Source organism: Anguilla rostrata, chromosome 3, assembly GCF_018555375.3.
Source record: "Anguilla rostrata isolate EN2019 chromosome 3, ASM1855537v3, whole genome shotgun sequence".
NCBI classification, from domain to species: Eukaryota; Metazoa; Chordata; class Actinopteri; order Anguilliformes; family Anguillidae; genus Anguilla; species Anguilla rostrata.
This window is the reverse complement of record NC_057935.1, coordinates 41505165-41520176: the sequence shown is the minus strand read 5'-3', so window position 1 is coordinate 41520176 and position 15012 is coordinate 41505165. Positions and strand designations below refer to the sequence as shown.

The window sequence follows — 15012 nt, the reverse complement described above, 5'->3', positions numbered from 1 at the left end:
TTAGAAATGTATTCCCTCCCCTAGGTTTCAATATGGTGTTTGTCTCCCTTGTGATAAGACCCATGAGCCACCACTGGTAAAAATCTATGCCTGTGTTCACTACATAACGTGTTCCTCCTGCTGGGCAGGGTATACCCTCCTGTACCAACTGTGTACTTGATGAAGGGCATAACTAACTGGCATGCACCATATTCTAAACACGTGTGGACTCAATTCTGGGTTGAGCATCCATACACAAGTCACATACAAGACCCATGGCAACGTGCCAGATCTATTTCCACATTCCATTGTGGCACAAACCAGAACTGAAAAAATGCAATTCCATGTGGTTTTGTGCTGTTCACATTGTTCTAAGCACATTGTAATTATATCACATTAGAGGGAAAAACTCAGAATTGGTCCACATTTAGTTGCAGTTTCTAGCCTGGGTCTTCTCATCCTCAGCTTCACATTGCTCCTGTTTGAATAATCATAAATCCCACAGACTTCTGAGGTTGATTATTTTGGTCTTGGGTCTGTTTTCAGCCATGGTTTGCTGCAAGTCACTTTGATGTTTTTGTGGCACAGTGCTTTTTAAAATCTGCAAAAAGCTGAAGAAATACATTGTGTGACTTAAGGAGACTCGACAGCTGTCATGTAAAATGAGTTTCCGGGTACCTAAGCTTTAGCAGCAGTGAGATTTACTCCCATAGAGCTTTTAAGATAGAACATACTTTTGGTTTATTCCAGCATAGATTATATAAAATGCTCATGAATGATTAAAAAGCCTATTGCTCTTCTCAGTCATGTATTTGAGGCAATGTGGCAATGGAGCTCAAGGCCAATTAGAGTTTCTCTTTCTGATTCAGAACCCTGTGAACCCCTGGCCAGAGGGGCCTGGGTACAGTAGACCAATCTTTTTTGAGACACTTGCACACTGCAGGGTCTGAAACCACCCCTATCTCCCTATCCCCCAAGTAGATGCTTCCAGTGGCGTAGGTTTTGTTTGAACATTTGTGGGGGGGGGACATTAAGCGGGGGGGTCTGGGGGTCCTTCCCCCAGGAAATTTGAGCGTCATGCACTTCATTTCCTGCATTCTGGTGAATTTTTATGCACCAATTTGTGCCTTTTCTGCATCAATTTAAAAGTCCTCTGCTTCTTTCATGTTTTTTATTGGGGGGGACAAATGCACGTGTTCTAAATATTGAGTGGGACATATCCCCTGCATCCCCCCCGAAATCTACGCCTATGGATGCTTCAACAACTTAATTTCAGGGGCTGTGTATAATCTGGCTGGCTTGTGTTTTTCTATACTCACATTATTTATCTGAACCTTGCCAACCACTACATTGTAGTCAAATTATTGTGCAGAGTATTCTGAATTTATACAAACCAAACATAGCTTTTAACAGTGGGAATCTCAGAAACTATGTGAATTTATGTAGAGCACTGGAACAGAAATGAAGATTTCCCCCTGCACTTTCTGTTGGACTTGTTTTGATAATTCTACGATACGAAGCTATAAATTGTTGTATTTATGCCAAGCATGTGCATTATTGTATACATTTTTTAAAAATGAGTAAAACCAAGTGCAAAAACAGAGATCTACAAAGGCTTTAACCCTGATCTGCAGTGGGAGAGGCTGTTTGCTAACCACTGTGCTGAAGTAGTGGAGCAGGTAAGTTATTTCAAGCTGATGAAATAACTAGTGAAAACAACTAGTGGCTAATGAAAACAACCTAATATGTTGGTATTTCTGGCATTTTCTTACCCCCTTCCCTTCTCTATTGTGTACTCATCTCTGGGAAGACCAAGCATAACAACAGTGTTCATAAGTAAGCATATGCTATGATTTACTTTAATATGTTAGGCAAACACAACCTGAAGGTGTTGAATCCACCTATTGGTTCAAGTTTGTTCAGGCTTTTATAGCTTAACCCAAAAAAATATTTCCCATCAAAATTACACCATTAAACTTGCTTAGGAGCATTTAATAGTGTGCAGTTACATCTTCTCTGCATCAGTTCACTTTGCATCCACGGCACCTGTGAAATGGTTGGATATGGATGCACAAGCCCCTCCCTAGTAAATTTACAACATTCAGCAAATAATGGAACAGAATGAGCTGTATTTTTTTAAATGATGGGAGTCAGAAGTGTGCTGTTGGATTTTTAAAATCATCTATCCATCCATCCATCCATTATCTATACCCGTTTATTCCTGGTCAGGGTCATGAGAGGTTCTGGAGCCTATCCCATGCACTTGGTGTGAGGCACGAATGCACCCTGGACAGTTCGCCTCACGCTCATACCTAGGGACAATTTAGACTCTCCAATGAACCTAACCTGCATGTCTTTGGACTACCTGGAGGCAGTGAGGCAACAGTGCACCACCGCACCCTCCTTATTTAATCAATGCATGCTATAGAAAAGAGAAACAAAAGTGGCAGCAAGTGTTTCTGGAAATTTGTTTATTTTTCCAAGGCATTAACTACGGCCATTGTGTTCATGCCAACACTGAGAGCTGCAATAAGGGTACCATTATAATAATAACTATGAGAGGAATAAGAATAACATGTCAGGATACTACGGTTTCCAAAAAATAAAAATAAACAGCAATGCAATCAAACATACTAATAAATCCATAGCTAGCAACATCATAAAGGCTTGTTTCTGTATGTCCAAAGTGTAACATTTACAGATTCCTTCTTTCATATTCATTACAAGATCTGACCTTTGTGACAAACATAAAAGAGAAGTACATTATCTTCAGATTTTTTTTTTCTCTGCTCATGTATTTCTCTTACAGCCACAACTGAACTAAATTTCCAAGTATTTTGACAATATACTGTATAAATACATTTTGACAAAAAAAAAAAAAACATCCACTGGGTCCACATCATCCACTGCTTTACATCCTATTTGCAATGGAGCTAAACCGCAAAGTGCCAAACGGTAATGTGAAAACCTGGGCGTATGTGACAGGCACTCCAAGTTTCTCTAGCATTCCACTTACATTTGGCTCCTACACCCAAGGCTCTCTGGCTCTTCTCATTGACTTTTACAATTCACTTTACTTCCCAGTGTGGGACATATCATAAATGCCTTTGTCTGAAAGATAAACTCCTAGTACGGTGCACCTGTGAGTTTGGAACCGGTTTTTACAAAATTCTACCACAGACTACTAGAGCAATACTTTAATTCTACATTTTATAATTCTTGTTTTAATTTGAATAACTGAGGATACCAACAACTGAGTATACTTAGCATTTCGAAATGCTGGACAGGTTCATAATGAAAGGATTCCCTCTGCTTTGGTAGATACTGCATGTAAATAAAGTGCATTTTAACATGGCAGTGGACTTTTAATGGAGTTATCATATGAACTCAAATGCCATTGATAAACAGGAGACATGTCTACTGATATTAACTAGTATGTAATGAGGACAATATTGGCAAATGAACGTACATAGCATATATACAGTGGGACGGAAACATATAATTATAGTAAAGGCCATGGCTTTGCATTCAATGAAACTCGCCTTTGGGTAATCCACAGAAATCCCTTAATCGGGAAACATTTAAATGGTAAAAATGGCCAGAAAATCCTCTTTGGATGCTGGGAGTCAAAGAGCATTAGTAGCTCTTTTATACTATTATAAAAGAGCAACTAAAGCACAAGCTGGCAACATGAAATGCATGACACACTGCCTGCAGTCTGAATTTTGTCATCAAATGTACAATCTCCTTATAGTTTTAAATAGCTTTTGTTGAGGACATGACCAACATGAAATGCAACATTTTGGGATTTTTGTGATAGCTGTAAAACCATTCCAACTGTTCATTGTGTATGAAATTTTACTTCGGCATTGCTGGTAACTGCATGCTGTATGACAGTGTTACTCAGACCTGTGCTGTGTTTAGCACCTCTTGACCGTGATTGTTATATTAGTTCTTTTCAACTTAACCGGGTTCATTTTTACCCCACGTTTGAAGGAGAAAATTCTACTGTAATTCATTATAATAAAGAGGATAGTAATGCTAATATCAAAGCAACATCACAGTCCTGCAGATTCCTCCAGTACAACATTAGGAGGATTCAACCATACCTGACTATGCACTCCGTCAAGCTACTTGTCCAGGCTATAGTGACCTCCTGTCTTGAACTCACTGCAACTCCCTCCTTGCAGGCCTGCTAGCTTGTGCCATACAGTGTCTACAGGTGATTCAAAATGCTGCTGCCCGACTTGTCTTCAACCTTCCCTCGGCTTGTCCCTAACACGGAGCTTCTCCACCCTAGCTCCCCAGTGGTGGAACAAACTCCCTGTTCCTCTATGAACCACTCAGTCATTGCCCATCTTCTACCGTGGTCTGAAGACACATCTCTTCAGTCTATACCTGGACTAACTATCACTGCTCTGCAGGGCACTCCCAATCTAGGATCATTCTTATCACATATATTGTATCCTTCGACTTTGTTCCAATAGCACTTTCATGTTACACATGTACCTCCTGTGCCACTTCCATGTCACATGTAGCTCCACCCAACACTTATATTGTATTTGTATCATTATCTTAATGTTGTAGCTTGTTGTCATGCCTCCTTGTCTGACTTAACATTACTCTCTGACCTAGACTATGCTTGCTGTGTTTATGTCTATGAATAACTGTTACATAATGAGTATTGTACCTTATCGGACCTGTGTTTTGTAGTTGTTCCAATGACCTCCGGCATGCACTGATTGTCTGTCACTTTAAATAAAAGATTCTGCCAAATAAATGTAATGAAATGTACAAAAAAATGTGTTGCACATTTCATTTGTTATTTGTCACTGGATTTAGTTGTAAGGGTTCTACATCGCCAGACAGCGGAGCGAATGGAACAGACTTAATTCAGTATACCAGTGATTGCTGCCTGGATAGTGTAACACCCTGTCCATCCCTCAAAAACACAGGTACTGTATGCACACACCAGGAGGGCGTGTACCAGACAGACAGACAGACAGGCAGACACGCATGCACGCACACACACACATACACAGCAGGTGGGAGTGTAACAGACTGGTCATCTTTCCGAAACAGACACGCACACACAGTAGGCAGGAGGATTTGGCAGTGGGGGTAGAACAGAGTTGATTCAGTAACTAGGGTCAGCTGAGTTTCTCCAGAACCTCAAACACGACGCTCTGGAAGAGGCCCGTTTTCCCACTCTTCTCCTGGGTCAGCAGAACTCGGCCATCCTGCCGAGGCCGCTGCACCAGAACCAGCTCTCCTTCCCGCAAATGCATCTCTGAATCAGTCTGTGCAGCGTATGCAACCATAACTCTGTACCTGAAAATGCAAACACAAGTAAACATCATCACTCTGAGGAGTGTCGCACAGGCGCACGCATACTGTACATACAGACATACCATACACAGCCCACACTCGCCCACAGCCCACATGCGCCTGAAAACGCATACCGGGCTTATAAAGAATAGCCCACACATACACACACAAGGGGTGTAATGGTTCTCCATGTCCACAGTCCAGTTTGATCCTCAATTTCCAACCTATGGTTCAGTTCATATCTCTTTTTTTTGGGTCATTTTTGGGTCAAGCTTGAGGTCTTTTTTTATTTATTTATTTATTTTTAATTTTTTAAAGACACTACCCACTCTCAGCTGAGAGGGTTGCTCTCTGCCATAACAGCGTCCACTGCAGTGGTCATTTTTTGATCTGTAATCTCAGAGAAATGAAGCTTGTGTGAGGAAACGTAGTGGCTGAGCTTCTTATCGCTAAAAGACATCATGCTAATTACCATATATGGTCATCCACTACAGCGGTCCACTACACTGGTCTACCAGGTTGTTTGGTATTGCTTGTTTGGTATTTGGTATTGCGTTCCTTTTTCTTCACAAAGTATCAAACAGTTGATTTTGACACAGCCAATGTTTTGGCAATGTTTCTGAATGATTTATGCTGATTTTTCGGACTCATGTGGCCTGCTTTACTGGTAATGACACTTATTTGATCCTCATGCTGCAAGTGCACTCTAGGCCTTTTTTTTTTAGCTTGCTTGTGCATGAACTAATGACGCACAGCTGGCTAAGAAACAGCCGAGCAGCAAATTGTCCAATTACTTTTGCTTCCGGAACACGGGGGGACTTGTATAAAAAGGACTGCGGATCACCCGATATGGATGTAAATACATTCAAATTAAAGCTGACAGTCTTTAACCCATATAAATCTTTTTATTTCCTTGTGCTGGAGTACAGAACCAAAACAACAAAAAATGTGTCACTGTCCCAATACTTTTGCATTTAACTGTACATCCTCATTGTATGCTCATTATATTCCCATTGCCCATGAAATGGAGTCTGATTTAGAATAACTGTTTACAAAAAAATTCAAACAATAAGGAAGATGAGAAAAAAATTAAAATGGAAAGAATAATGTCTGAAAAAATGATAATAAAAATAAAATGTGTGATTCTCTTATTACTGACAGTTTCATTGAAACACAACAGTTGCGTTCCAAATCTATTATCATGATAAATGAACTGTGGGGCATCGTATGTGAATTTGGACAAAAAAAAAAGACCCTGCCATCAAAGATTCTCCTGGAATTGTACACAAAGAAACATCCTATGCAGGAAGGAATCTTATGCATTCAATGTCTATCAATATTGTAAGATTATCCACTCAAGTGTCATGTCTGCCACCCAGATAGTTTCAGTCAACTTATCATAAAGACAATGCAGGTTGTAAGAATAATCGACAACTTGTTGTCACAGATCTGCATAGTACTCAATTACAGAATAGAAAATGGGAGTGTGCGATTAAGAACTATTCCAAACAAGGAGAGTTTATTAACACTACAATAGACCGTTTCTCCCATTCATCTGTCCTGATCCTCCTTGACCTTTCTGCTGCCTTTGACACCGTCAACCATCCCATCCTCCTGTCCTCCCTGGCAGCTATGGGGATCTGTGGCACAGCACTAGACTGGATTGAGTCCTACCTCTCCGGTCGCTCCTTCCAAGTCGCCTGGGCTGGTGCAGTATCAGCACCTCGCCCCCTTGCCACAGGAGTTCCCCAGGGCTCTGTCCTTGGTCCCCTCCTATTCTCCCTGTACACCCAATCTCTTGGTCCTGTAATCTCTGCCCATGGGTTGTCCTATCATTGTTATGCCGATGACACCCAACTCTTTCTCTCCTTCCCGTCCTCTGACACTCAGGTCTCTGCTCGCATCTCTGCTTTCCTGAGGGACATCCAGAGCTGGATGGATAACCACCATCTTAAGCTGAACCCAGGCAAGACGGAGATGATCTTCATCCCTGCTCCATCCTCTAACCTTCTCGACTTTTCCATTTCCCTGGGGGACACTGTGGTGTCATCATCACCCACCGCAAAAAACCTTGGAGTGGTGATGGACAACAGACTGTCCCTCTCCCAGAACATCACGGCGGTGAGTCGAACGTGCAGGTTCTTCCTGTACAACATCTGGAGAATCCGCCCCTTCCTCACCACCTACGCAACCCAGCTCCTGGTTCAAGCGATGGTCCTGTCCCGCTTGGACTACTGCAACTCGCTACTGGCTGGTCTGCCAGCATCCGCCATCAGACCCCTGCAGCTCATCCAGAATGCTGCAGCGCGTCTGGTCTACAACCTCCCCAGACATTCCCATGTCACCCCCCTGCTCACTGACCTCCACTGGCTGCCTGTTATGGCTCGCATCAAATTTAAGACCTTGGTGCTTGCATACCAGGCAGCTAAGGGGTCAGCACCAGGATACATCCAGAGGATCATCAGACCCTACACACCAGCCAGACCTCTCCGTTCTGCCACCTCTGGACGCTTGGCACCTCCCCCTCTTCGCGTCTGCACTTCCCGCTCCCGTCTGCTGTCTGTCCTGGCCCCTCGCTGGTGGAATGACCTCCCCGTGACGGTCAGAACAGCAGAGAATCTCACCACTTTCAAACGCAGATTGAAGACTCATCTCTTCAGGCTGCACCTCTCCCCACCCCTCCCTAGCCTATAGTTCAGCTCACTGTACCTAGCTAGGATAATTTGATTATGTTAGTGTATCTGGCAGGATTGTTTTTTTGTATGATTAGGTGTGATTCCAGTGCTAGTTTGTACTTGGTAGGATTCTTGCTTGCTGAACAAGCTTACTCTACAGGGTTGGAGTCCTGATCGATGTGGTCACTTCTGGCACTACGATCCTTACTTCACTCTAGTGTTTCTTTTGCGCCTCTACATCATGAAACCTATGCACTTGTTGTACGTCGCTCTGGATAAGAGCGTCTGCTAAATGCCTATAATGTAATGTAATGTAATGTTTCCTAGCTAGGTCTCTGAAACATCAGACCTCCTGCTTTCAATTAACTCTGCAAACTCTTTGAGGCAATTATCTCTCTGTCACTGCTAATATACTTTAAATAAAATTTGTCAACTCTTCATCAAGATCAGAACGGTGTCAAATTTTCTTACAATGTCACAATGCTATCATTAGCCATCCATCCATCCCAGTATGCATAGGGTGAGAGGCATGTCTTTGGACTGTGGGAGGAAACCAGAGTACCCGGAGGAAACTCGAACATGGGAAGAACATGCAAATTCCACATGGAAAGGCTTCGGCTGGGATTCGAACCAAAGACCTTCTTGCTGTGAGGCCATCCACTGCTCCACCGTGCCGTCCATAATGTTATTATTATTATTATTATTATTATTATTATTATTATATTAATCCATTTTTATTATTAGATATTTGATATAAGGGTAACTGCAGACTGGTGAGAAACTCCGGTCCCTATCTGACCATCAGAAACAATCTAACCTGGCTGGCTTGCTGGGAACGAGGCCGTTTTGAATGCCGAGCTTCGGGACACTTAATCTGCAGGCTGAGACCAAGAGTCCGAATAGCGTAACCCCCAACAGAGATTTAAATTTCCACCCAGTGTCTCTTTCAAAAATAATAAAGGAAAAATAACAAAGCAAAATAACAAAATAGTGTCTCGCTGGAAGGATTTGTAATCCAGCTGGGAACACTCACTACCCGGAGTCAGAGCAGAGGGGACAATGAGAGTCAAGGTTGAATTGAACAAACACAAAATCCACTGGGCAAAGAAACTAGAAGGGCTGAGGCAAGAATTGGAGTCGAATAGAACAAGTGAAAAGTCAAACACCAAATCCAATCAGCAAACAAACCAGAGGTGCTAGCTGAGAATCTGAATCAAGCTAAATAAGGCCAAAAACGCAAAGTCAAACGAAGTAATCACTATCCACAAGTACCAAGCGAATTTCGAAGAGCTAGTCTCCGTTGGTGAATGGTAAACGGCAGCTCTTTCAAATCGAGTAACCAGAGACAGAAACAGCCCATTTGATGACGAACCGGAAGAACGAGACACACATGCAGCAGACACAAATGTAAACACAAAATTTACAACAGAGGTTGTAACAAAGGCTCGTAGGTACCCACATCCTGGAGTATAACTACCCTAGGCTATGGACATCCAGAACAGAGGAGTTACCTGCAGGGGGCTGGTTTTAGGCAGGGTGGGAGTCCATCTACAGAAGCAGGATCCATTGCCAAGATCTTCTTCTGAGTGGCCATATTGCCGTCCATGGGCATGGAGCCACCCAGGGTCTGACTGACCCACAGCTCCAGGCCTAGGCCCACAGGCTGCACACTGGGGCTCCCCGGTCCCCCCAGCGGCGCAGCAACCATCCTCTGCCCATTGGCTGGAGCCTCTTGGGTGAGGAAGCGCACTGTTTTCATGGGCTAGGGTTAAAGCAAAAGCAGCAGCATCTGAACAACAAGCCTCAGGTATCCAGAGTTCAAATCCTCAAATAATACTTTGTGTTAATCAGTACTGGGATCACTGTGATTTACTCTTTGTTCCACCAGTGGAATAACGTTTAGAACCATAGGGAATGCTGCACCAAGTAAATTAAATAGCTGGTCTAACCTTCTCTGTGTTATTCTTGTGGGCGTCTGGTTTCACCAGGATGGACTGCAGACCGGTAGTGACCTGCCTGTCCGGCAGCTCTTTGGCAGGATTATCTCTTAAGTCAAGTACCAGAGAGTCACCAGCAGAGGGCAGTGTTGTCTCAGAGACCCAGCACATGGGTCTGCTGAGGTTTTCAGGGTGGTTGTGTCTCCCTCGCTGCATAGCAGGCATGCAAGTGAGGCCCTGCATCTGTGCCAAGCCCCCGGAGGGAAGTGGCTGCTGGGGCCGAACCACAGCTGCGCCTGGGGCTGGATTCCGGCTGTGCAGCCTCCCCTGCACGGAAGGCCCTGGGAGAAAGCGAACACAAGACCTTTGTTAAAGTATGACCTAATTCAATCACCTTCATAAAATGCACAGTAACTGCAGTAGGTGCAGAAGTTGGCCTGTCTGTATCAAGTTTTCAGGAGGTAGACCTGTGCGGCACACAGTGATGGGGGGTTAATGCCAGATGGTTTGGCTGTTTGCAGGGCTCTTTTTTCCTTTTTTTATGTACATGTACTCCAAGGTTGAAAAAATCAGCAGCACACTAATGCATCCCATATTAGTAGATGCGCTCCTAAATTATTTTTCCAGTTAGCACACATCAATTTTCAAGAGCAAATAAGAGAGCACTGTGGACCCCTGTGGAGTCTAATGCAGTGGTTGTGGTACTCACGTCTGTGTTTCATGCTTCTACCTTGCACTCCTTCCTGTTGAGCTACTCTCATGCCACTGCCAGATGCTGTCACGGCAACCAAGTGAGCCTGCCCAGCAGGCCTGACTGTGCCATTGGTGATAACAGGGGCATGTGGCTTGGCTGCCACAGGCCTCTTTTCTGTGGAAGATTTCTGACTCTGGGAAGATTTGGGGTCCAGGAACCTAGCAGAAGTTCTGTGGTAGAGGTAACAGTGTGCATAAATGAGGAAGGAACAAATTAATTTAAGTTTAGTATTGCGGTGAGAACATGAAGCTATCCTTTAATTAAATTGTATTCACATTGTATTCACATGCAATGCAGAAGAACCAGGTTAATGATATAAGCCTCAACTGGAAAGAAACATGTTTAGCCTTTGAACAAACTGCCAAATCAACTTGTATTCTTCTTCCATCAGCCAAAACTCTTATTCATCACCCGCAATCACAGCGTGTAGAAACAGGTGCTTAAACCGGCTGGCATGTACAGATATTACGCCTTTGTGCATGGTCACATTTACAGTGAAAGATAGCAGATTTTAACATCTCTGCAAAAAGAGGCATGTGGAAAGAAGATAATCACATTTAATTTAAATCAGCTTAAAATAAGGGGTTGTTGATTTAAATCAAACAGTGCACCATAAAAACCATATAGTACAACCTCAAAGATATGAACCTTTTGACTGCACTTGAAGAGTTACAAACATTTCTGAATTCCAAATGACTTCCATTACTAGAAGTGTTTGTATAGTTAAGATTCTAATTAATGTAAAATCACATAATTTGCATTATGACCAACAGATGTTATATTGGGATGGCAGGTATGCCATCCCGCCAAGTTACGCCTTGGCGGGGGCATGCCCCATACCTATACAGCACCGAGAGTTTGGCACTTTTCAGGGTTCCCCACAGAAATAACCACAACAGCCACAGACACTGTACAAATTCTGTACATTCTGACCCCATTTCAACAGACAGATTTCATAAACAACTTCACTTGTCCACACAATAAAGCCCCTAAGGGGCTAAACTAAGGGGATTCTTCTTCTTCTTCTTCTTCTTCTCATTCTTATTTTAGAATCCCTATCCCATTAACAACATGTCTCCCCATTGGACATTTTACCAACATCAGCCAAATCCTCACCCTCACGACCCAATCAAAAACTTGCATACACACGCAAAATACCCATACCTTTTTACTCTGAAACATTTCAAGTTTAAACAGCTAATCTGCCTGTGGCCTAGTGGGTAAGGTTACAGACTTGGGAACATGGGGTCTTAGGTTTCTTTAACCTGCTTTTACCCTCACTAATAATTGTATACTACTTCTCAATTATTGCTTTTGCACCATATCTACCCGCCGTTCACCGAACGTATACACTGCATTATGACGTACCGTCTGCACGTTCAGTTATTAACCGGCTACAATATTGCAAAGCCATATGGATTCAACGGGAGCTCTTCTGTGCTTACTGGCCTGTGTTCTTCTTTAAAACCATGGACAGGTTTGCTAATGATATTTCATGCATTGCATAGCTATGTCATGGTGCTGAACTAACAAAGTCACAGACTGGTAAACCTCCGGGTGAAGCATTGAATCCCGCCTCGCCCTCAGGCAGATAATTTCCTCTTTTACACTAACGTTTTCTTATGCTTTTATATTTTCTTTACCAAAACTCACTCACGGCCACCCATATGCATTTCATGATGGCAAATGTATTCCTTTTATTAAAAAGTTACACCAGTTCACCACTGTGCCATTTCTACTAACTATATTTCTTCACTTGGCTACCGTACGAAGCCTTCTTATCAGCAAACGCCACGTTTTTACATTCATGTTACCACGCCCTGTTCTCTATCTAGCCACATACAAATAATTACTACGTATGTACGTTCTGCAACTCCCCATTAAAACATTACATTTAAAATCATGACTCACTCATGAGTATAACTACTAGTACTGAACATGAGAAAAGCACATCCGTGCAATAGATTTCACACATTACTTAACCCTCCACTAAAGCTAATGCTTTATACAGACTGTTATATATACCGTTCCATAAGGAAACTAAGCTCGCTCATGGTCACTTCATTTACTTCGCACTATAGTCTGTGATCATGTCAACCTTCACCTACATGCCCATTCTGCTAAAAACATATTGTTTCAACTACGCAATTTCATCATTTCATCCTAATTTCTCTCACACTGTTGTTATTTTCTCATATGCAAAGCCTGCTGGGACATATGCGTCTGCTCCTAGTCTCCACTATCAAGTTTTCCAGTTCTAGCTTAGCAAAACAGTGAAGAGGATTCCTACCTGCAGATAAGCCTATCAAAATGCCTTATAAACCTAATAAACACTAAAAGTGCATCTCCACAAAATAACAGACAACGGAGCAGGACAGCAGGGTACACAAGTTGCGACCTAGGGAGCTCTAATTCTACGGGCTTGCTGATTCTTTTCTCAATCAAGGCTTGTTGGATGGCCGTCAAATCCATGAGTACATACACTGGCCATATTTCACCTGCGCTTCTGTTGCGTTTACACTTACGCCACCGCACCCTTTGTCACAGCCACTGTTTTACATATATAGCAAACCGAAACTGCTAAACAGTACACGCTCATCAGACTGTACAAATTCACACAAGGATAGCCATAATCCACAACCGTTTCTTACAGGGTCACTTCGCATTTCTCACTCTCGTAATAAAACGCTTTGCAAAAAGAAATGATACCTCATAAAAAACACGTTTTCAACGTACAAAAATGGCAAGTTACTCACACATACAAGACCAGTCCAGGCCTGCCATTAAAAGTATTGATATCAAAATGACGCCAAGTTATGGTACTACAAAGACTTGAAAGAATTGAGGAAATATTGGGTAGCATTGCTTTGGAATACATCTTATTTAATTTCGGTGAGGCAAGATAGCCTATATTGTTTGTAGTACCGTAACTTGGCGTCATTTTGATATCAATACTTTTAATGGCAGGCCTGGACTGGTCTTGTATGTGTGAGTAACTTGGCATTTTTGTACGTTGAAAACGTGTTTTTTTATTAGATATTATATACAGTGAGCTCCATGTTTGAGACAAAAACACATGCAGTGTATGTATGGTTAAACTGCAGATTCTCAGCTTTATAGGGTATAATTTTACATTTTGGTTTCACCTAGTATAAATTACAACAACACTTCAATACACCCTCCCCCATTTCAAGGCACCATTATTTTGGAGACAAATGTCTTCATAAGTGTTTCTGATTAGTCAAGTGTGTTCAGTCACTTCTTTAGTGTAGGTGTAAGAGAGTTTCCAGTATCAAGTCTTGAGTCTAGGCTTTCGATTGCTTAAGGAGTCTATTATTGCCTATGTATTATTTTTCAACATGAGGACCTGAGTTGTGCCAATTACAGTCAGGGAAGCCATTATGAGGCTGACAAACAAGAAAAAACAGTCAGAGACATAGGCAAAACCATAGGCCTACCAAAATCATTCAGAACAAATACAGCACTGGCAAGCTCAGGAATCAAAAAGGGCCAGGTAGGCAGGAAGGAAGACCTCTACAGGAGATGACTGACAATCCCCAAAACACCTTTCAGACAGATCAGAAACACTCTTCAGGAGGGAGGTGTGGATGTGTCAGTGACTACTGTGTGCAGAACACTTCACAAACAGAACTACAGAGGCTACACTGCAAGAAGCAAACCACTGCACAAACAGGATGACCAGGTTATAGTTTGCTAAGACCTACCTAAAAGAACCTAAAGAGTTCTGCAAAAGTCTTGTGGATGGATGATACCAAGATTCACCCCCCTTCATCTGTGAAACATGACAGTGGGGGTGTTATGGTTTGGGCATGTATAGCTGCTACAGATACTGGCTCATTTGACAACATTGATGACATTACTGCTTATAGCAGTAGCAGAATTAATTATGATGTGTACAGAAGTATCTTATTTGCTCAAGTTCAAGCAAATGTCTCCAAACTCATTGGATGGCACTTCATTCTGAAGCCAGCCACAAGCAGGAGCTGAAGATGGCTGCAGTACAGGCCTGGCAGAGCCTCACCAGAGATACTCAGAACCCGGTGATGTATATGGGTCACAGACTTCAAGCAGTCATTGCATGTGATATGCAACTACTAAAGTACTAAACATGACTGCTTTCAGTTATATAACATTAATATGTCCCAAACCTTGTGGAGCCCTGAAATGAAGGGACTATGCAACCAAAATACTATACTTTCTACATGGTGAAACCAAAGGGTATACAAAATACCCTTAAATAAAACAGGGATGTGCACTTTGACCACAATATTACAAATCTAAAATTGTGGAATACAGAATCAAATCAAGAAAAAAAACA

At 42.4% G+C, this 15012-nt stretch overlaps 1 protein-coding gene across 3 annotated transcripts in view; it reads right to left on the bottom strand.

Annotated features, from left to right (window-relative positions):
* Nucleotides 1-2433: 2433 nt before the first annotated feature.
* sh3rf2 (SH3 domain containing ring finger 2) overlaps nucleotides 2434-15012 on the bottom strand; it is a 36072-nt gene continuing 23493 nt past the window's right edge. For all 3 annotated transcript variants that reach the window (XM_064327639.1, XM_064327641.1, XM_064327640.1), the window contains exons 8-11: nucleotides 10629-10843; nucleotides 9932-10260; nucleotides 9494-9744; nucleotides 2434-5310 (exon numbers count right to left, since the gene is read on the bottom strand). In XM_064327639.1, the coding sequence (XP_064183709.1) occupies nucleotides 5130-5310; nucleotides 9494-9744; nucleotides 9932-10260; nucleotides 10629-10843 (976 nt within the window). In that variant the 3' untranslated portion in view covers nucleotides 2434-5129. The remainder of the gene's footprint in view (nucleotides 5311-9493; nucleotides 9745-9931; nucleotides 10261-10628; nucleotides 10844-15012) is intronic.